Genomic DNA, 23,476 nt, shown 5'->3' with positions numbered 1-23,476 from the left:
CTTGTAAGTTGGATTCCTAGGTATTTTATTCTCTTTGAAGCAATTGTAAATGGGAGTTCACTCATGATTTGGCTCTCTGTTTCTTTGTTGGTGGTGTATAAGAATGCTTGTGATTTTTGTACATTGATTTTGTATCCTGAGACTGCTGAAGTTGCTTATCAGCTTAAGGAGATTTTGGGCTGAGACAATGGGATTCTCTAGATATACAATCATGTCATCTGCAAACAGGGACAATTTGACTTCCTCTTTTCCTAATTGAATACCCTTTATTTCCTTCTCCTGCCTGATTGCCCTGGCCAGAACTTCCATCACTATGTTGAATAGGAGTGGTGAGAGAGGGCATCCCTGTCTTGTGCCAGTTTTCAAAGGGAATGCTTCCAGTTTTTGCCCATTCAGTATGATATTGGCTGTGGGTTTGTCATAGATAGCTCTTATTATTTTGAAATACATCCCATCAATACCTAATTTATTGAGAGTTTTTAGCATGAAGTGTTGTTGAATTTTGTCAAAGGCCTTTTCTGCATCTATTGAGATAATCATGTGGTTTTTGTCTTTGGTTCTGTTTATATGCTGGATTACATTTATTGATTTGCATATATTGAACCAGCCTTGCATCCCAGGGATGAAGCCCACTTGATCATGGTGGATAAGCTTTTTGATGTGCTGCTGGATTCGTTTTGCCAGTATTTTATTGAGGATTTTTGCATCAATGTTCATCAATGAAAATCAATATATATCATAACAGCTCTGTAAATGTTTCTCTGAGTTCTGTGAGCCATCCTAGGAACTTAATTGAACCCAGGGAGGGGGCTCATGCGAACCCTTTTTTTTTTTTTTTTTTTTTTTTTTTTTGAGATGGAGTCTCATTCTGTCTCCCAGGCTGGAGTACAGTTGCAGGATCTCAACTCACTGCAACCTCTGCCTCCCGGGTTCAAGCAATTCTCCTGCCTCAGCCTCCCTGGTAGCTGGGCTTATAGGAGCCCACCACCACACCCAGCTAATTTTTGTATTTTATTTCATTTATTTATTTTTTTGAGATGGAGCCTCACTCTCTCACCCAGGCTGGAGTGCAGTGACATGATCTCTGCTCACTGCAAGCTCCGCCTCACGGGTTCAGGCCATTCTCCTGCCTCAGCCTTCCAAGTAGCTGGGACTACAGGCGTCCGCCACCATGCCTGGCTAATTTTTTTTTTTGTATTTTTAGTAGAGATGGGGTTTCACCATGTTAGCCAGGGTGGTCTTGATCTCCTGACCTCGTGATCCACCTGCCCCAGCCTCCCAAAGTGCTGGGATTGCTGGTGTGAGCCACCGTGCTCAGCTTAATTTTTGTATTTTTAATAGAGATGGGGTTTCACCATGTTGGCCAGGCTGGTCTCAAACCCCTGATCTCAAGTGATCCACCCGCCTCTGTCTCCCAAAGTGCTGGGATTACAGGCGTGAACCACCATGACCGGCCGTGGATGTAGTTTTTAGCCAGGCAGTCAGAAGTATGTGTCGCCTGGACTTGGAATTAGTGCCTGAAGTGGGGCTGGTCTAATGGGATCGAGCCATCAATCTGTGGGATTGGACACTATCTGCAGGTAGACAGTGTCAGGATTGAATTGAATAAGAGGACACCCAGTTGGTCTCTGTGAGAAATGTTTGGTGTGTAAGGAAAAGCCCCCACACAGCCAGCCACAGAAGTGTGCTATTGTTGAGTGTGAGAGTACAAGGGAAAAACAGTTTGCTTTTTTGCTTTACAGTGGGATATTTGATCCATAGGTCTATATCTAAGCACATGAATAGAATGTGTTTGGGCCTGGTTTTTTAGTCTTGCTGGTCAGTAACTAGTTTGACAAGAGAGACTAGCACACTGATCCCAAAAGAACTAGGCCAAGAGCAGATAGGATTTGTGGCAACTTGAACCTCTTATTAGCTCCTTAAAAGACGTACTTTTCTAGACTTCTTTGGAGGCTGGGATTCTAATACTGGTGAGTTTCCACTGGCAGCAGACTCCCTGAAGATTCGCTAGCCCTCTGCAGGGTTGGCAGGCCACTACCACATTTAGTTGGCTCCTAGGGTATGTTCTACACCAGACTTCCCATTGTAGGAAGGCCAAGAGAACTGAAGACACAGTCTCTACTCTGGAGGTGGGGAAGTGGGGGAGGTGGTAATTTAATTAACAGTAGATGGTGGGTGAGGCGACTTGGTAAGGTAAGAGGGCACACAAAGGAAGTAACTGCAGTAAACCTTAGCTGGCGGCACAAGTGAGGAGGTGTGCTTGAAAGAGAAATGGAGTGTCTGGAGGTGGTTGAGTTATTCTGGTAGGTGTGACAAAGGCACTGTTCCTCCAACACCAGTCCTGGGAAAGGCATATGATATGGTTTGGCGCTGTGTCCCCAGCCAAATCTCATGATGAATTATGAGCTTCAATGTTGGAGGAGGGGCCTGGTGGGAGGTGACTGGATCATGGGGGTGAATTTCCCCCTTGTTGTTCTCGTGCTAGTGAGTTCTCATGAGATCTGGTTGTTTAAAAGTGTGTGGCACTGCCCCTTCACTCTATCTCTTTCCTGCCGCCATGTGAATATGTACTAGCTTCCCCTTTGCCTTCCACCATGATTGTAAGTTTCCTGAGGCCTCCTCAGCCATGCCTCCTGTATAGCCTGCAAAACTGAGTCAATTAAACCTTGTTTCTTTATAAACTATCCACTCTCAAGTAGTTCTTTACAGCAGTGTGAGAACAGACTAATACAGCATGGGATCCCAAGTAACTATGCATTCAGAGAAGAAACACAGGTATGTTTGGGAACTGGATGATGGAAGGTACGGGGAAGCACAGTAGGTAACTTTCATGGGTCCTACACTCTACAACATATTCTTGGGGTTGGAATGAGTCAAACAGGAGACTGATGTCCACGATGGAATTGGCTGTTTATGTTCCCAGGTGTAGGTCTCTTCCTTAACAGATCACGGTACCTTCATTACAAATGGCCTGGGAAGCGTACTTAATGCAGAAACCCCAGCAAATTCTTACAGGGGTTAGTCATGCAGTTATACATTTTCATTCTGGGATTTCTAGGGGCTTAATAAAATTCCTTCATTGGATCATTTAATCCAACATAAATTATTTCCCTACACCTACTTTATACTTGCTCCCTGATTTCATACCAGTGAGTATAACCTGATGTAACTAAACATTCTGAATTTTTGATGATACCCAGAGAAGAGTGTGATAACCAATTCTCTCAAAAGCGATTTACTGCAAATATTTTCATTTACAGTAAGTCCTTACTTAACATTGTGGATATGTTCTTGGAAACAGTGACTTTAAGCCAAATGAGGTACTGTGTGGCTTCATAACTCAACTCTTTTTCCTATCAATTAGACTATGGGAAAACCGGTTTCGTATGCATTATGTCCTTTTGCTTAAAGTGGTAGTTTCCAAGAACCTATCAATGACATTAAGTGAGGACTTATTGTAATCTGATATCTGCGGGTGGATAATTTAAGAAACACATACATATTTAAACCTGTAAACTGCTGCAAGTTCCAGATATTATCAGTTCTATTTCTCCACAATTACAATTCCAGTTTTGGGGTTTCTTTCTGCTCATTAAATTTGAAAAGCCAATTCCAGTTTTAAAGCTTGACCCTTTTCTTATAACTTTTTTTATAACTGATAATATATCAGTTATATTTCTTAGGCTTCCCACGAAACCCTCAAACTGACTCTGAGGGTGGCCTTGCTATCTAACTTACAAAACCGGTTATCTTGGTTTGCTTTCATTTTATTTCCCTTGCATACATTGCTTAGCTGCTTCTGATTATATGCCTCTTAGCCACGGCTGGATAGAAAAGTGTAATAAGAGAAAAGTGTAACTAAGAGACACAGAAGAAAGAGAAATTCCATGAGAACCAGATACTTTTATGGGTGCCTTTTGGAAGCTCTAAATTGAGATGTATCTTTGTTGTCAATTTATGCTATGAATCCAAACGAAAAATGGGGGGGGGGGGAAACAAGTAGGCTGTAGATGAAAGTGGAAGAAGAAAAATGAGTCTATATATATATTACCAGTTGTATGAAAGTATATGAGTCAATATTCCATCAATACCTAGAAAAGTAATAGATCAATATGCTGATTTTAGGGGTGGACACAAAAGTGTTATAAGCGTCTTTTATCTTTTCTTTTTTCCCTCCTTGACTCTGAAGAGAAACACCATTTTTCTATGTATGCAAAGAGTAAAAATTCAGAGCTAACACACAAGGATTAATAGCAGTGAATTGCAAACTCAACTCAGTGGTATAGTACCTGGCAACATTATTACTCAGCATATTTCCCTGGCTGAGGCTGATTTCATTTAAAGTAGTTTTATACTTGTGCTAAAAATAAGTTTACATCACATTAAGGGAGAAAAGATCCTCTACACAAATGGATTGGACCTACATAACCTTACGTACCAGAGAGGAAAACATCATTCTCATGAGTCACAAAGCTTTCTTCTTCTTGTCAATATGATAAACAGTTTCTGGAAATTGAGAACGACACTGGTTACTTTCCTTCCTCCTGAACATGCCACACTGAAGAGACAGGGATGACTCCTTCCCTATGGGATAGACACACATGTAGCTTTCCTTGGGTTGTGGAGGAAGGCATGGCCACAACACCACCGGCAGCCTGCTGCAGGGACCTCACGATGAGAGGAAGCAATGGATGCCTGGGCCAGGGAAATGCATATTTAGGAGAAAGCAGGAAATTCTGATGTAGAGATAGGGAAGAACCCTGGGGAAAAGGACCCAAGCTGGGCGGGGAGGAGGAAACCACCAGGATCCCAGGATCAGAGACAAAGGACACAGGGACACAAACAAAGTGAGGCCAGATGGAGAGGGCAGGCTCACGGGGAGAGCAAGCTCACAGGGAGAGCATGAGCCAAACCTGGCTTATTTCACACTCATGAGAGACTGCACAGATGGGGCCAAACCAGGGCCCAGGAGCATCAGAGAGAGGAGGGCCATTTCAAAGACTTTTGTAAAATAAGCTCAAAGTTTCTTTGTTTATTTGTGGGTGTGGGAGTGGAAACGTAGGGAAAGTGAAGAGAGTGGGGAAAAAGGGATGGGTGATTTTGTAGGCAAGATGCTCCCTGAGGAGGTCCTGGTGGACCTGCTGTGGGGAGTGGCATTCTGCACACTCTCATATCATGGGGAGCGCATGCCTACATTACTGCTTACACATCTCCAAGTGCAGCTTGGGGGGTGAATGTTTAATTGTCTCACTGTAACTGTCTAAATCTCTGGAAAATGTGAAGGGTCACGCATTTGATTTAAACCTATGAGGTCTGAATGAATTCTCCTCCATGCCTAACCGAGTGAAGCAAGTATATAACCAACCATGCATCCCTAAGCAGGGCCGGTATGAAGGGGAGGAAACGCCTCCCCACTGAGCTCGCAAAGAACTTCATCACTGACCTGAATCAGATCCAGCAGGAAATGAAACACTGAGTACATACTTTTACAGTAGAGGGAGGGGGACGGAAAACAAAGTGAGCTGAACCGAAACGTGAGAAAGAACAGAATGGCAGTGAGTCCACGGGGCAGGGCCGCAGCTTTCTTTTTTCATGGCCCTCAGTCCAGTAACCCCACCCGGCATTCGTAGCGGGTGACATCACTGATGCCCCAAACATGCTCCAGCAATTTCCTGCTTTCCAGAGTCCAGCCGAGCAATGATGTCAGTGGTGCACCTGGGTAAAGATATGGCAGGGCCGGGTCACAGGGAGTGGGGACAAAGGCCAACCCAGTTAAATAAACTGCTGGTCTTCTAGGGCCTGGTCCCTAGGCAGGCTTCCACCATGAGATAGGTATAGCCCAGGCCAATCCCAACAAGAGGAAAAAAAGCATGTACTTGGCTGGGGGCGGTGGCTCACATTTGTAATCCCAGCACGTTGGGAGGCTGACGCAGGTGAATCACGAGGTCGGAAGTTTGAGACCAGCCTGAACAATGTGGTGAAACCCCGTCTCTACTAAAATTGGAAAAAATTAGCTGGGCGTAGTGGTGGCCGCCTGTAATCCCAGCTACTCGGGAAGCTGAGGCAGGAGAATCGCTTGAACCCGGGAGATGGAGGTTGCAGTGAGCCGAGATCACACCACTGCACTCCAGCCCACGCAACAGAGTAAGACTCTATCTCAAAAAAAAAAAAAAAGAATGCACCCATGCAGTGCCTCCTGTCACCCTCTGCCCAGAAAGGGCACAGGGGCCAGGGTGAAAGAGTTACAGGAAGACAGAGGGAAGGAAACCGTGCAGAGATAACCACATGGGGGCAGGCCCTAAGCTGCTGGGACCTCCACAGTGTATCCCTTTCCTCCAACTGGGAGACAGAAGCACCGATGGTCTTTCTCTACAGTGCCAGGAGCCACCCTGCCCCCAGAGATGCCCTACAATCAATGACTACCATCTAAATGCTTCTGGATAGTTTCATTCCTTGTAGATGATATTCCAAATATTATAATTTGTACTTCTCCACAATTACTATTCCAGTTTTGGGGTTTCTTTTTACTCATTAAATTTGAAAAGCCAATTCCAGTTTTAAAGCTTGACCCTTTTCTTAAAAGTTTAACTTCTCTTTTTATTCAGGCTTCCCACTAAACCCTCAAACTGACTCTGAGGGTGGCCTGGCTAATTTACAAAACCGGCCAGGCTGCCTAACCCCTAGATTCCAGCCCAGAGTGTTGCCATAAATTGCTGTCAAGATATGCCTCTATGTCCCATGTTTGCCAGTGAGAAAAGGGTTCATATTCTAAGTTCTTCAAGTCTCTCTCACTGCCTCAATGTGAAGTCAATGGAAAACAGTCAAATACACCAAAAATTAACTTCAAATGGATATCTGCTATGAATTCCAACTTGGTTGGACACCTCTCCAGGCCAACTGTTGTGAAAATGCATTGTTGTTTTAAAAAACACTGTGAGAGATGGCTGGGCATGGTGGCTTACTTGAGGTCAGGAGTTTGAGAACAGCCCGGCCAATATGGTGAGACCCCAGTCTCTATGAAAAATATAAAAAATGAGCCAGATGTGGTGGCATGCACTTGTAGTCCACGCTACTTGGGAGGCTGAGGCAGGAGTATCACTTGAACCTGGAAGGCGGAGGTTGCAGGGAGCCGAGATCATGCTACTGCACTCCAGCCTGGGTGACAGAGCAATACTCTGTCTCAAAAAAAAAAAAAAAAAAAAAAAAAGAGAGAGAGAGAAAACACTGTGAGAAGAAAGAAGTCAATCACCCCCTCTCCAATGCCCAACACAGTAAGCAAGAAGGGCCCAGGAACAAATTAACAGGGAAAAACAATCTTGCATTTGCTTAGTGGAATCTGGGGTTTGCACACATTAGTCAGAGCTAGACAAATCATACTGAATACACTTCTTATAGAAACATTCTAGCTCTTATGGCCTTTCCTTGCTGTCCCAACTTTTGAGGTGCGAAAACACAGCAACACAGCCAGGACCGGCCAGGTGACGGCACGGAGCCCGCTCCCACAGGCTGCGTGTGTGTTCTCACTCTCTTGCAACTGGCCTGAGTTAAGCCTTCTCCCCAAGCACTTGCAGTTTATCATCGCCCTATTTACTGTATTTTCATGTTATAAAAGTGATATACGCCCAACGTAGTAATTTGATCTATACAAAAAAGAGAAGAAAAAAAGCTACTTATAATATCACTGTCTAATTTAAGGTTTTGGTGTAGTCTTTCTAGTCTTTTTCTATATGGAATGTAATTTACTTCTCAAAAATACCATTTCATATACTTTGCTTACATATTAGCATTTTTGTCATGAAATTTATGCCAACTGATTAAGCAGCCCCTGTAAATTACAGAAACTTAAAGACAATATCAAAACAATGTGACCACAAGACAAAGACCACCTACTACTAAATTATTTTTGGCATGAGATTATTTTTTGAGAAGTTTTATAAACTATTAGGTTTATTGAACACTATAAACTGTAATCCTTGAAAGAATTTTGGAAGCATACCATAACAGGGTAATTTGTAGTAGAATATAGGGTTGGAAAACCTTAAAAAACAACTTGCTCATTTCTTCCTATATCAAAGATTTGTATTAGAAAATCTATTTCTTACAAAAAGATGTACTAAGTGGTATTATGTCAGTCAAGCATCTTGTATTGTTTTCTAGCTTTCAATAATATGTATAATGTCATAAAAAAGAGGGAAGAATACACAAAATACATATGAAACTTACTAGGAATGAAGAAAGTTATTTTAGGAAGGAAAAATTGGTTACCATCAAGGAATATGGAAAACACTAGCAATGCATGTAAGAATGACCTCAAAGGTCTTAGACATCCACGAGCTGGGAATGCTTGTGCTGGGTGCTTCAGTTACAACAGCATGGGGAAGTTAAATAGACTAGTGAAGCTGTTACACCAGTTAATAGTATTTATTATTATTTGTGGTCACCAATGCCAATTAAAACAATAATTAAATAGAACATGATGAAATAATTCAATGGTAGGAAAAAAAACTCTGGCCTACAAGTGAACATGGAAAGTAAAAGTAAATATTTAGAAAGTGAAATCAGGAGCGGAAAAAAGCTCCAGCATCTCACCATGGGGTCTTCCAAAGCCAGCAATACTGGAGATGTTTATTGTTCAAAGATGGACTTGCTTGGGTTGGGATTCTCCAACTAGAGCCAGAGGGGAGATTCTCTGCTTCCCTTGAGGACACAACAAGAGAGGCTTTCTTATAAAGCCTGCCACATTCTGTGCCTGTATGGTTTTATTTACTGGAGTCTATCATAAGGCCTGTGAGGGAAGGACTGAATCTCTTTCTCATAACCGTTGGGCTGATGGCCCTGCGTGCTGTAGGCATTTAATAATTCACTGAGTAAATGAATGAACCCTGCAGGAGATTGGGAGCCTTTCTGATCTTGAGTTCTCAGTTTGGACTATCTTTCTGGAGTGGATAGATGAATATGTTTTTCAGCAGCACTCTAATAAGCGCACATTGGGTGACTAAGCAGAAGAGTGATTCGTTTTGCTAGAATTTTCCCACCTGCAGGAGCCAGTCCCCCTGATGTCCCCATTCCCTGTCCCCTCAGTCATCTCAGCAGGAAATTACTATCCTGTCTCCCACATGGGTGATGAATGTTCAAGGCATTTCAGCAGACTGTGGTAAGGCCCAGAATGGGTTCAAGTAAAAGTAAATACCAGTCCTTATTAGGAGATCCTGGCCCCTCTGATGCATGTGTCCCACTACACATGAAGCTTCCTGCTCTGTCATAGAAAGCAGCCCTCTAGGGCCACCGCCTCCAGTGAGAGTTTCCTGACCTCCAGGAACTTCTGTAGTCTGGCACCACTCCCTTCCCTCACACCCCACACCCAATTGTTCCAGATTTCATCACTGTGCACTGATGCTCACTGCGACCCCACATGTGGCCACAGGAGGAACTCGGCTGAGGGCTGAGAAGACCAGATAATGACACAGAGGGCTCACTTCAGGAAACCCAGAGAGCTGCAGCGGCTCCTCCAGGGCCATTCCACGCATTCATTTTCTAACAAGTCATAAGTCAAAGAGTGACGTCAGGAGCGGACAGCCTGGTGTCCAGGCATGAGCCATGGCAACAGATTCTGATTTTCCAGAACGGCTTTGGTCTTTACCTGGTGTTGGATATGGTAGTGTTAGCTGGAGTGGGAGGAGATTCACATTGTATATTTGTTTAGTGACTCCAAAGATTTTAAATTATATTGTGTTTTTTATTATTTTATTCCATTTTTTTAGAGACAGAGGTCTCACTCTATCTCCCAGGCTGGAGTGCAATGATATGATCATAGGTCAGTGTAGCCTCAAACTCCTGGGCTCAAGTAATCCTCCCATTTCAGCCTCCTGAGTAGCTGGGACTCCAGGTGTGTGCCATGACTCCTGGCTAATTTTGGTTTAAGTAGAGGCACAGTCTGGCTATGTTGCCCAGGCTGGTCTTGAACTCCTGGCCTGAAGCAATCCTTCTACCTTGGCTTCCAAAAGTGCTTGGATTGTAAGTGTGAACCACTGTGTGGGCCCTGGTTTTTGTTTAATGGCTATTAAATGCTCAGAAGTGAATTAAGCTTGCAGTTAAATGCACAATTTTTATATCAAACTATTTTCTTTGCTAATTCACTTCTATCTGCGTCTACCAGCTGTAAACTACCTGAAGCAGAGAAAGCTTCTTTAGGTTGGGGCTTCCTGTAGCCCCGAGCTGAGTGCCTTATGCAGCATTGGCCGAGTGAATGAATTTGTTGGGTGAACTGCTGCGGGGTTTAGAGTCCTCAGAGGGTAGGACAGGACAGATCGTGATCGAGGCTAACCTTCTCATCTACTCTACCATTTCATGCTCTGTTTGGGCACCTCCGTCACCCCTCACTTCCCCTGATGGTCCAGTCTCTCTGGGCCTGCACTGTCCAGCCGCCCTCTTATCCCTAAGCCAAGGCCTTTGCCAACTAAAGCTCAGGAGTAAAGTGGCCATCACTGAGGCCATTCTATGTATGTATGTATGTATTTATTTATTTAGAGATGGAGTCTTGCTCTGTCACCCGGGCTGAAGCACAATGGCACAGTCTTGGCTTACTGCAACCTCTGCCTCCCAGGTTCAAGCAATTCTCCTGCCTCAGCCTCCCGAGTAGCTGGGATTATAGGTGCCCGCCATCATGCCCAGCAAATTTTTGTATTTTTAGTAGAGATGGGGTTTCACCCTTTTGGCCAGGCAGGTCTCGAACTCCTGACCTTGTGATCCCCCCACCTTGGCCTCCCAAAGTGCTGGGATTACAGGCGTGAGTCACTGCACCCGGCTGACTGAGGCCATTCTAAGGAATATACAGCAAGCTCTTCAGTACCCATTTTTGTTAACTGAGGTATAACTAAATGATACACAGGCCCAGCACAGTGGCATGAACCTATAGTCACAGCAACTTGGGAAGCTGAGGTGGGAGGATTGCTTGAGATCAGGAGTTTGAGTCCAGCCTGGGCAACACATGTGTATAGGTCTATGAGTCTGGAAGAATGTATATAGCCATGGAATCACTACCATGTCAAAACATAGGGTATTTCCATTATCCCAAAAAGTTCCCTCCTGCCCCTCTGCAGTCAAACACTTCCCTCCCCCAACTCATGGCAACTGCTGATCTGAACTGTAGGCCTGAAAATGTCATTCAGAACCCATTTCATCTGGACCCTTCTCTCTGCGTCAACATTGCTGTGAGCGGTGTCTGTGGGATTTTTCTGGATGTTCTCTGCCATGCCCCTGCTCCTTCCTTCCTGCCTTCTGGAAGGCACCCCTGCCAGGAGTCGGCTGCATTAAAGTGGGTGTTTCAGGGGTGTCTTCCTTTACTCTCTTCTCACTGATTTCCAGCTATCCCTGTGTCTCTTGTTTAATGAGTGCCTTCACCCATATCCTTAAACCCACCAGGGCGACCTTCCTGCCCCTTTCTTTGGAGCGCTGTATCTGTATTTCCAGTGGAGACACAGACTGTTCCTTAGATCCTATTAACCCTCTGAGCTCTCTCTCTTCAAGCCAGGCTCATTTCTGGCTTGGCCAATCTGCCTCCTCCCGTGTCCTTTCCATGACACGGTGATGGCATCACCAGCCAGTCACCAAGCTAGAACAGTCCCTTCACCCGGCCCCTACTGTAGGAGGATACTTTTAGAGTATGTCTGCAATTCACCCCCACTCTCCGTATCTACTTCTGTGGCCAAAGTGCGGACCTTGATTTCCTCTGGCCCCAGCTGAATTAACCCACCTCTCTGGGCCTGGTTCTCTTTTCACTAAACATTCTCCACATTGCTGCCAGAGCTATTTTTCTAAAATACACATCAGGCCACATTCTTCTCCTCCTTATTTAAAAAAAAAAAAAAAAAAAAAAAACCAAGAAACAAACAAGAAACCCACCCTACCGTGGCTCCTCAGTGTGTAGAGATCAGATTCAAGTTCCATGAGATGGTCTTCAAGATCCTTGGCCATGTGACCCCGTCCTGCTATCCCAATCCCATTCCCATTCCCATCCCCAGCCTCCCCACCTCATCCAACTCCAGCCACATTGGATCACCCCAGGAGAGGATGTCATGTATTAGTACTCTGGTGCCTTTGAGTCAAAACTCACTGTTTTGCCAGTTCAGAGGTTGAGCCCTTTTTGAAGAATCCCCTCTTCTTCCACAGCCCAGGTAAGTTCTACCCCAGGCATAATGAGCTGTTATCCCCCTGGGATCTGAGGGCATTCAGAATATCAACACAATGCTCTCCAGATACCTCTATGCTATTCAAATCCATGCATCTCACACCTGCTCATCTTAAAATCTCTGTGCCTCACATGCAGGAAGAATTCAAATGATGCTGATTGAAAAAACATTGTGTCCAATATTAGATGAAGTATGTAAATATCATGGCAAGAATCTGCACTTTTTGTCTGTCTATTGCTTGTCTGCACAATAGAGCCACATGGTTTATTATAAAAAATTATTATAATGTATGCTGTTTAAGCTCAGATCACTTTGCACTAATGATGATGATAATGATGGGTTAGAATTTTTTTTCTTTTCTTGTCATGGGATCTGCCAGGTTTTAAGAATTCTTTTTTATTCTAAACCAAATTCAGGAGCACTCCCAAAGACAAGAAATCAAATTTAGGCCACTGATGGTACCAACGGAAGGCTATCACTGTGTAGCTATACCAAATGAATCCAATCTTCATGGATTTTAAGCACTTTGATAAGCTTTTATATCTCTGCTCATCTCCTTTACCTCCATAGATAACACAAAATAACAGAATAATCAACCAATAACAATGTAATCCCATCACAACAACATCAAAAATGAGAATTCATATGATTCAGTAATTTCCTAAGCCAGAACTTCCCACCTGATGTGCTGGGGAAGTGAGAGGGTGAGGACTGCTTTCCCCAGCCCTTGGGGTGACTGGGCAGATCCTGTCTGGTGTGAGCAGTCAACCCTACTGATTACATCATTTTGGGTGCTATGTGTGATAAAGGTTGACAACCACTGTCCTAAGCCATTCTACCATTTAAATAACAGACTGAATTCTCCCAAGTTATGTTCTTACTTGCCTTAGGAAGGAAATTAGTATTATGACTCTAAGGATCCTGAACACATGATCTAAAAAAAGAAAAACCCAAACCACAATGGCAAAGGTAGGTGAGACAGAGTGTTTAGAAAAATAGCGAATACTGTACTATTAATTACTCCCAATTCTCCCTAATCCATGATTTTTAAAGAGCGGGTGGAGCATAACGATTTGAGGCACTGCGACAATGCAGAATGGGGAGGGTTTTTGGAAAATGTGACTCACTCACCGTTCCGACCAAAGGGTAAATGAACCCAGCACCTGTGCTGGCCCGGACATCACTGATAGGTAAGATGAAGTCCCTTGGCACACCTTTTTTGTCAGGTTGGTGAGACAGAGAAAGGTCGGTCTTTGCCATGCAGATGGGCAAATTTCCAAAACCCTGTAAGAAAGGAAAGAAAATGTGTTCACTGATATAGATGTGAGTCTCCTGTGTTTTTCAATTTGCACTTTATACAGTCTCGGCAGCAATGGTATGCCAGCTCAGATCGAGGCACACGCAGGAGCTGCTTGTTACTACTTGTTCACTGAAGAAGCAAGAAGGTGAGGATAAAAACTCATCTCCATGTGATGACTGTTTAGTAGGTCAAGGGTGACTTTTGTTTATTTTGGAGGTTCTCATTAAGAGAAGGCAGTGTTATGTGCATGTTTGGGAAAAGCATTGCTATTTTCAGGCAAAGCAGCAGCTGTAGAAACCGCTTTCCAAGACTATTAATATCCGGGACCCAGCAAGGTAGTCTGGAGAAAGGCTCTGCGACTAGGCTCTTAGTCATGTTGTTCACTCATTCTGGAGTCAGTCAAGAAGCAAAGGGTTCCTTTGTGTTGGTTCATGAATCATGGTTATTTGATCAGCAACTACATTACAAGAACTAAGATGAGGTCACTATTTAAGCTTCTTGTTTTTAAGGACCAAAGTCTATGTCTGACCCAGAGTTCCAAAGGTGAAAGAGCAGGAAGTCACATGTGGTGTCTCACAAAAAGCACAGTGTCTTCGAAGGCTGTTTCTGATTAAATGGCAAATAGTGTTCCTTTAGAGGCTTTGCTAATTCATTGCAACCACATACTTGGCACTAACTTTAAAAAAAATAAAAATAGAGATGGAGGTTTTGCTATGTTGCTCAGAGTGGTCTCAAACTCCTGGCTTCAACTGATCCTCTGCCTTGCCCCCACAAAGTGCTGGGATTACAGGTGTGAGCACCGTGCCTGGTTGACATGACTTTTAAGGAGTATTTCCTTGATAGAGATAAAGGGAATGAAATCTTTAGTCAAATTTTCATAAGACTTAGCCTAAAACTATTTGGAAGATCTTAGAGTCTTAATTTAGGGAGGACTTGGGCTTGGGGCCATTTTCTTTTTGAAATCTCCACTCTTCTATACTGATAAGAATTTTGCTGAGTGAGAATCACAACTGCCTTTCAGAATGGTGCCAGAATTTTGAATTTCAGACATGGTTAAATATTAAAGTAATTTCTATAGGTTTGCTAATGTAAAAATTTTGTCAGTAGGCATATTAAAAAGAAACAGAAACCAACCAGTATGATATATACTGTCACCAGATTACTTCATAAAAGAAATAACATTTTAACACTGAAAGGAGAAAAGACTTAATATTACAATAAATGATAGTCTTAAATATCATTATTAAAAACTCAGAGAAAAAAAACAAAGCAACCTCATGAGAATGACCTTATTTTACTTGGTTCATTGCACATGAATGAAAACTTCACCACAATGCCTAGGCACAGAGCAGTGCTTGGGAATCCTTTTTGTAAAGGGTAAGCCAAGAACATCAGGGAAAATTCTAAGAATTTAGAACTTTCTGAGTTCCTATTTTACCAAACCTAGGAGAACAAATACCCTGGCTGGCAATGGTAGCATTTAACAAAATTTCAAATGGGTTTACAAAAAAGAATAAGGAGTTGGAGATTGTTTTTAAAGATAAGGTCAACACTACCATTCATGAAGCTCTTTAGCCAGCAGGCTCTTAAAATGTTCTGACTTCTATCTATCTGATTACACCAAAGTAGGAGGGACACTGGAGGTACATGGTCCTTTTGGTAAAAGGTGGCTGAGCCTCCTGTAATGGAGTTGATTCATCATGACTGTCACTGGACTAGGTGATGACACATGCTGTCAGATCATAGCCACCTTCCCAGCTGTTTGCCTACTTGCCTTTCTCAGTGGCTAGAGGTAGAAGATGATGGAGCCTTCAACCTCAGTGGACCAGCTCAGTAAAAAGCCAATGAACCGCTTGCATAAGAACAGCAAACATTCCCATCTTTATAGGCTGCACTCCTATCTGCCTACCCTGGCACCTTGCTAGCATTTTTAAGGTAGTAAGAGGCCTGTAAGGAAGAGGAAGCATTGCAATTCATCTAAATCTGACTCCGCAGCTATACTCCAAAGGATAGTTTCAACATTCTGGGCTGAGTGGGAGGGATGAAAGATCACACATCACCTACAAACAGGGATACCACCCATATCAGACACATTTATAGTCACAGAAGTAAATGATGCATGGATCAGAGGATACATGCCTCACCATAAAGTTCTAAATATAGTCTGCACTCTATCCGAGGATATTACTTTCATCTTTATTAACCAGACAATAGATTAAGCAAAGGTTAGCTGGTGAGACATGTACAAATCCTCAAGTCAAGCTGAGTATTCTGAGAGCCTAAGGTGAATTTTTTCTTTTCCCTTAAAAGTACAACTTTTACCTGCTGAGTGTAACGATCTATTTTGACTTGTGCCTCAGGACAGAGTTCGATATCTTTGGCTCCATAGACAGCCTGGGCAATGGTCCTTATCTTGTCCACAATTGGAAGCTGCAGAAACACAAATTATAACAAAATTGTGTAAGTTTAATCTGGTTAAAGATTTTTTAAAAAGTTTAGTGACACTTACTGTAATTGCTTAAAATTCCCTTATCAGGGTACCCCCTCAGCAACTGCAGGATTCCTTGCAAACCCTCTTTTTTCCTTTTAGCACCCTAAAGCACTGAAATTTTCAGTGTCAGAATAGATCAGACGTCAACTAGCAAATAAGCCTTAGGTGTTCAGGCAATTTAGAGGCTGCTTAGAGCCCACGTAGAATCTGCAGAGGGAGGCCGGGCACAGTGGCTCACACCTATAATCCCAGTACTTTGGGAGGCGGAGGCGGGTGGATTACCTGAGGTCAGGAGTTCGAAACCAGCCTGACCAATATGGTGACACCCCGTCTTTACTAAAAATCCAAAACAACTAGCTGGGCTTGGTGATGCATGTCTGTAATCCCAGCTACTTGGGAGGCTGAGGCAGGAGAATCACTTGAACTGGGAGGCAGAGACTGTGGTGAGACAAGATTGTGCCACTGCACTCCAGCCTGGGTGGAGTGGGACTCCGTCTCAAAAAAAAAAAAAAAAATCTGCAGAGGGAAGAGGGAAGTTAGTGCCTTACAGAGGGCTTCTGACTAGGAAGCCTCGGGACTGCGGCTGACCCCTTCCTCTCCCTGCCTCACCCCTGCAGAAAGATCTGCAGGAAAAGCTGGAAGGGGTGGGACGGTGTGTGTGGGGGTGGGGACTGGGGCTATGCAGTTTCCAGACCTGGTCTTTGGCACCCTCTACAGGACAGTTCCATTCCCACACCTGAGCTTTGGACAACTGAATCCTATGCCCCTTCCCAACCATGGAAGCTGGTGCCAGAAATTCCCAGGACTTACCCACCGTCCACCACGCCACATAGCAAGTGTCCTCAGTGTCTGCAGACCAGAAACAACTCCCTTGTGTCTCAGCACTGGGCCACCTGCTGAAACCCCAAACTGCCTGCCCCATTGTTTGAGATCCAGTCAGGTCTTGGCTCCAAAAGTCCTCTTGGACTGCCGCTGGCCCCCAGGGTCTCTCCTGATTGCACCTCAGTCCCGGAGCTCCCACGCCGCTGGGCCCCGAGCCCCATGCCCCGATCCAGCTGTGGCTCCTTTACGGGGGCCTTGCTGGCCTTTCCTAAGGGAGGTGTTTTCCCGAGGGCAGGTGGACTGCTCCTCAGACTAGGGGCCCTTGGAGGGCCAGGCCTGGGCTTCTACCTCCTCTCGCAGGCTGGTGTTTCTCTGCAAATATGGCTCGTGTGTCCTCCTTCCTCTCAGACTGGGGGCCCCTGAGGACTGGGCCTGAGTTTCCCTCTCCCCCTTCAGAATGGGGGTTCCCTGAGGACTGACCCAGGGCCTCCCCCCATCCCCTCCATCTGGCTGTTAATCTCCAACACTTCCACCTCCAGTCCTATTCTGCACAGCTCTCCCCAGCGCTGGGGTCTCAGAGGCCTCTTCAGCCTTCCCCAGGGCTGGGGCTCAGGGAGGGCTTCCTCAGGCGCTGGCCCCAGAGTCAGGCTGCACATTGGCTTGGAGGACAGGCCTTTCCTCTGGGACTGTGAGGCCCAGAGTGCCCACCCAGAACTCCACCTCTGACCTCACAAAGGCCTGCTTCAGAACTCGGTCTCCACGGCACTGCTGGCCGGATGAGGGATGTTATTTTGGGCAGTGCATCTGGACTTGGTTCAAGTGGCACCAGCCAAACCCCTGCCTTACTGACCTCTCTCCTGGAGGAGCAGGAGCAGCGCTCGAGGCCGCCCTGGGAGGGCTGAGAGGCAGGCTCTGGACTGGGGACACAGGGATAGCTGAGCCCCAGCTGGGGGTGGAAGCTGAGCCAGGGACAGTCATGGAGGAACAAGATCAAGATGCGCTTTAACTGAGAAGCCCCCAAGGCAGAGGCTGAGAATCAGAAGACATTTCAGCAGAGTGAGTGGGGCTCCAGGCAGGGTGGGGATGGGGCAGCCTCCTCAGTGCCCAGATCTGGAAGGGCCATTCCCTGGGTACCATACAGCGAGGAGGTGACTGAGGGATTGTTTGGGGAAGGAGCCCCTGCTGGGAGTGGAAGTCCCGGCTTTCTTGTTATGGTGCAGTCCTGTGTTGCTGTGTGACACAGGCACATACACCTTCTCTCTGGGCCTCAGTTTCCTTACCTGTAAGTTGGTTGTTGGGAGGACCAGCGGTAGAGCAGAGATGGCAGGGATGCACTGGGCTGGGCTGTCAGCAGACCATGGGGATGGGACGAGGAGAGAGCTGAAGACCACCAGCAGTGGACCACAGGGGGAGGCGTGCAGGCAGGAGACGGGTCAGCTGCCGGCTTGCTGGAGTCATTCCTCCCACGCAGTCCCCTCCTGAGGGGCTGGAGCTGGGACTGGAGGGTTTCAACAGTCAGGGCTGGAGATAAGAGTCTGTGCTGGAACTAGAGGGAACTGGGCTAGAGAATCAGGAGGACAGATAGGGTGAGGGGACTTCAGGCTACCTTCATGCTGTCAGTTAGAGATAAAGATAGGAGTACAAAGGGGAATTTTTGGGTGAGGTACACGGGTGAAATGAGTTTTCAGGGCCTCATCCTGTGTGTTCACCTTCTGTGTGTGTGTGTGCATGTGTGCATGTATGTGTGTGTGCAGGTCCTGGACAGTCACAGCTTAAGTTAGCAGCAAGAGGGCTTGAGGTTAAAGGTATAGCACGCAAATATGAGGCTGGAGCCACTGAGTAGAGGCTGAGGGCATCTCCACAGTCCAAAGCTGGGCTGCAGACAGGGAAGGTCAGGAGGAGCACTGGAGGGTCTGGCCTGGGGTTGGGGTCCTGGGGCCAGCATGGGTGGGGTGGGGCTCCAGGGCGTCGCCTCATTGGCTGAGCACCACTCCTCCCTCCCTGTTGCTTGGCTGGGTTAAGGGAGTGGCACTAGCAGGAGCTGCCCCAGGGCTTCTCCCCTGGGGACCAAGGTCTGATGGAAGTGTGGGGCCAAGTTCTGTGTCCTCCAGCCCTAGTGACCTCTCTTTGGCTCCTCAGCATCTACAAATCTGAAGGACAAAACATGGTTCAAGCATCTGGGCACAGGCAGTAAGTACCCCACCCTCTTCTCACCCTCCAGCCCCCTGTCCTCCACCCAGCCCACTTCAGTGCCCTCCCTGCTCCATCCTCAGCCTCTCCCTTGGGGCAGCTGTCCCCCCTCGACCTCCTCCTCCCCACCCACCCACTCACCTCTGAGGTCCCAGAAGAAAAGCATCTTCCACCTGTTGCCTGGGCTGGGTCCTGGGGTGAGGGGAGGCTCAGAAATACTTGGATGAGGGTCAAGGCATGCAGGTGGCCTTCAACTCAACTGCACTCAGCACCTCTCACCCTCTCAGGCTCAGCTGTCTTTGGGGTGAAAAAGAGCCAGTCCTTGCAATGGCCAAGGCCCTGCCTATGTAGTCCTTGTTAGCTTTCTGGCCTCCCCACTCCAGCCCCCTGGTCTCCCTCCTCCAGCCACACTGAGTTTCTTTTCTGTTTTTTTTTTTCTTTCTTTTTTTTTTTTTTTTTTTTTGAGATGGAATCCAGTTCTGTCACCCAGGCTGGAGTGCAATGGCACAATCTTGGGTCACTGCAACCTCCTTCTCCCAGGTTCAAGCGATTCTCTTGCCTTAGCTTCCTGAGTAGCTGGGATTACAGGATTACAGGCACACACTACCATGCCCAGCTAATTAGTTGTTTTTTTTTTTTTTTTTGTATTTTTAGTAGCAATGGGGTTTCGCCATGTTCGCCAGGCTGTTCTTGAACTCCTGACCTCAGGTGATCCACCCGCCTCGGCCTCCCAAAATGTTGGGATTACAGGTGTGAGCCACTGCACCTGGCCTCACACTGACTTTCTTTGCTTTCTTCAAACATGCTGAGAGTCCTCTGGTGACTATTCCCTCCATCTGAGAGGCTTTCTGCAGTTAACATACAGCCCACTCTCATCTCCTTCATGGCTTTGCTCCAAGGCCACCTTCTCAACAAGGATTACTCTGACTGCCCTATTTGAAATCACACCCCATCTCCAGCCCCTGCACTCCCAATTCCCCTCTCCTTGCTCTGTTTTTTCCCATAGGAGCTGGTACCTTCGCTTATACAAATGTACTTACTTATTACATTTCATTGCTGTCAGCTCCACACAAGCAGGGATATTTGCCTGTTGTACACTTGGACGGAGAGAATGAATAGTGTCCCTCTGTTGACATCATTGCCTCTAGCCTACGTCTCTTTCCAGGGCTTTAGATCCTGTTTCTAGAGACCCACTGGTGTCTCACAGGCAACTCAGCTCCTAGATGGAAACAGCCTCCTCCGCCCCCCACAAGTCCACTCCTCCTGTGCTCTTGGCTCAGTCAGGGGTCCCCTTCTCTTCAGTTGCTCAAGCCAGAAGTCAAGGTCATGTCCTTGATACTTCCCTCTCCCCCATGCCTAACATCCAGTCACAAATCTCCTAAAATATCTAGAATGTGCACAGCTTCCACCATTCTTTCTACCACCACCCTACTCCCCCATGGCCATGTCAGGACACCACCCGCCCATTCTTCAAAACTCCCTTCAGGCCTCACCTCCCATGCCTCCCCTGAGCTCCCCCAGTCCCAGGCTGCTTCTCTCTGGTGGTGTTGCCATTACCCATCTCTTCTATTAAACAGAGTGACCCAAGAGTGGAGAGTGGGTTTTGACCTTGTATCCCTGGTGCTTGACTCATAAGTAGGTGCTCAACAAAAATTTTTTCTTTTTTTGAGATGGAGTCTTGTTCTGTTGCCCATGCTGGAGTGCAGTGGCATGATCTCAGCTCACTGCAACTTCTGCTTCTTGGGCTCAAGCGATTCTCACGTCTCAGCCCCCACCCCAGCTGGGATTACAGGCACCTGCCACCACGCCCAGCTAATTTTTTTTTTTTTTTTAGTGGAAATGGGGTTCTGCCATGTTGGCCAGGCTGGTCTTGAACTCCTGACCTCAAGTGATCCACCTGCCTCAGCCTCCTAAAGTGTTGGGATTACAGGCATGAGTCACCATGCCTGGCCAACAAATGTTTGTTGAATGAAGAAATGTTGGTTAGCAGGTTGAATTGTTGGCTCGTGGTTAGTTGGATAGTTTATGGTTGACTGGTTGATTAGATAATTCAATGAGTTAATAGCTGGTTAACAGGAGAATCAGTTAGTTGGTTTTTGATAGGTTAGTCAAAGGGTTAGTAAGCCACCAGGCATGGTGGCTCACGCCTGAAATCCCTGCACCTTGGGAGGCTGAGGCTGGAGGATTGCTTGGGTCCAGGAGTTTGGGACCAGCTTGGGTAACATGGCAAAACCCCATCTCTACACAAAACAAGAAAAAATAGCCGGTCATGGTGGCATGCTCCTGTAGTCCCAACTACTTGGGAGGCTGAGGTGGGAGGATCACTTGAACCCTGGGAAGTCTAGGCTTCAGTGAGCTTTGACTGTGCCACTGCACTTCAGCCTGGGTGACAGAGTGAGACCCTGTCTCAAAAAAAAAAAAAAAAAGAAAGAAAGAAAAAGAAAAGAAACAGGCGGTAGTGAGTTGTTAGCTATTTAGTTCCTTGGTTAGCAGATTACTTAGGGGATCTGGTTGGCTGTCAGTTTCTTGCTTTGTAGGCTGGCTTTCTTGGGCCCCTCTTCTTAGTCTGTACCCTCTCCTTGAGCTCTCTCATCTATGCCCATGGCTCAGATGACCATCTGTGATTTGCTGTCCTCCAAATGTGTCTGTAAGTGAGACCACATGACCAGCTGCCTCCTCACTGGCCATCCCACCCAAGTGTCTAGCGGGCTCCTCACACTCAACATGTCCAGAAAGGGCCTCCTTGTCCATTCTCCCACAGCTTCTCTGCTGTGCCCCACGCTAGTCATTCCGCTGCCCTAGCCAGGACCTGAGGGCATCGCTGAGCTGCCCCGCTCCCTTCCCTCTCTAACTGAACACCAAGCCTGTCAGCTTGACTGTGCTCTTGTGGCCATTGGCACTGCCATCTCTGTGGCTCAGGCTGCCACCACTTCTCCACCCATCTGTGGAGAAGCTGATGCTCACCCTGCCTCCACTCCACTTCCTCCATCCTGGCCTCCACAGGGGAGGCAGCTCTCCTGCTGAAATCCTCCACTTGGCCCATGGCCCTCTGGTAGAGTTCAGACTCCCTAATGTGGGCCATGAGGCCTTCTGCCACCTGGCCCTGGCCCCTCTCTGCCCATCTCATGCCACCTCCACTCCTCCATGGCCAGCCCATTCCTGCACATTGGATACTGCCTTAGTTGCAGGCCTTTGCACATGCCAGTCCTACGCCCAGAGTGATCCCTGCCTCCCTGGAGGCTCCTTTACCCTCCAGCCTTCTTTTCTTGACCTAAATTTCCCTTTCTCTGGGAGTCTCCTACCCCCTCCTCTAGGCCATTCACTTCCTCCACATGCCCCACAGTGCCCACTCTTTCAGCTGGGGCAATGCTCATCACACTGCATAGTAATTGCTCAATTGATTGCTTTTCTTCCGACGGGCTGGATTGTACCAGTGTCCTTTACTGCAGTGACTGAACATTCTAGGCATAGTAGATTCAAGAAATCTTGAGTTCATTGGCTGGTTGGTGGTTATCTGTTGCTTACTGTGTCTTGCCTGCTGTGTGGTGATGAGGAAGGAGCCAGGCTTCCAGAACTCTCTTGGTGTTCTTGTCTTTCTGCTCTGTCCACTTCCCTCTCCTCTTCTGTGGTTACCTCCAGCATGGGAGGTGGGGTTGGATGAGAGCCAGTGGAGGGTCACCTTGCCCGGCTAGGGAGAGCAGCAGCATTCCTCAGGGCTCCTAAATTCCCCTGACCTCACAGCAGCAAAAAGTAAGCAGAGGGAATGAGAGACGTCCAGGCATGGAATAAAACATCTTCCACTTTTCAGCTGAGACCCTCTGTTCATAGCTCACCCATCCCAGTCCTTGCTCTATTCCTTACCCCAGAGAAACAAAACCAGGGATGAGTAGATGGAGGGGGATGCAGAGTTGCGCGGATATTCCACTGGCCCCCATCCAACTCCAGCTCCCATGCAGCATCGTATAGGGATCTCATTATCCCATGACCAGCCTCCTCAGCCCTGAAGAAGAGACCCTACCAATGCAAGCAGCAGCCCAAAGACAGTCCTGGGAAGGTACCATAGAGGCAGGGGAGAGGTAGACAGAGCAGGGAGCCAAGAACACCAAGGGAATCCTGGAAGCCTGGCTCCTTTCTCATCAGCACAGAGCAGGCAACAACCAGCCAAGGAACCAAAGATTTATTGAATCTACTATGCCTACTATGTTCAGGCACTGCAGTGAAGCAAACTGGTATGATCCCAGCCCTTAGGAAGAAAAACCGCTAATTAATTAAGCTTTTTTTTTTTTTTTTTTTTTTGAGACAGGGTGTCGCTCTGTCACCCACGCTGGAGTGCAGTGGTGTGATCTCAGCTCACTGCAACCTCTGCCTTCTGGGCTCAGGCAATCCTCTCACATCAGCCTCCCCATTAGCTGGGACCACAGGCATACACCACAACACCTGACTAATTTTTTTTTTTTTTTTTTTTTTTTTTTTTTTTTTGTAGAG

General features: G+C 46.5%; 2 protein-coding genes across 3 annotated transcripts in view; one reads left to right on the top strand and one right to left on the bottom strand.

Moving 5' to 3' along the window:
- LOC750038 (monofunctional C1-tetrahydrofolate synthase, mitochondrial-like) overlaps nucleotides 1-17,574 on the bottom strand; it is a 22,758-nt gene extending 5,184 nt beyond the window's left edge. Inside the window, exons 1-4 of one of the 2 annotated variants that reach the window (XM_054678009.2) lie at nucleotides 16,790-17,574; nucleotides 15,811-15,918; nucleotides 13,320-13,472; nucleotides 4,439-4,506 (exon numbers count right to left, since the gene is read on the bottom strand). In XM_054678009.2, coding sequence (XP_054533984.1) covers nucleotides 4,459-4,506; nucleotides 13,320-13,472; nucleotides 15,811-15,918; nucleotides 16,790-16,810 — 330 coding nt within the window. In that variant the 5' untranslated portion in view covers nucleotides 16,811-17,574 and the 3' untranslated portion in view covers nucleotides 4,439-4,458. Of the gene's footprint in view, nucleotides 1-4,438; nucleotides 4,507-8,411; nucleotides 8,698-13,319; nucleotides 13,473-15,810; nucleotides 15,919-16,789 lie in introns of those variants that run through there. The other variant, XM_024354474.3, reaches the window with a different exon arrangement.
- Nucleotides 17,021-23,476, top strand: part of LOC112204070 (aquaporin-7B) — a 21,156-nt gene continuing 14,700 nt past the window's right edge. Inside the window, 3 exon segments of the mRNA XM_054677561.1 lie at nucleotides 17,021-17,165; nucleotides 17,816-17,857; nucleotides 18,941-18,991. Coding sequence (XP_054533536.1) covers nucleotides 17,021-17,165; nucleotides 17,816-17,857; nucleotides 18,941-18,991 — 238 coding nt within the window.

Source organism: Pan troglodytes, chromosome 12 (genome assembly GCF_028858775.2).
Source record: "Pan troglodytes isolate AG18354 chromosome 12, NHGRI_mPanTro3-v2.0_pri, whole genome shotgun sequence".
Taxonomy (NCBI): domain Eukaryota; kingdom Metazoa; phylum Chordata; class Mammalia; order Primates; family Hominidae; genus Pan; species Pan troglodytes.
The sequence above is the reverse complement of the archived record's forward strand: the minus strand, read 5'-3'. Positions and strand labels throughout refer to the sequence as shown.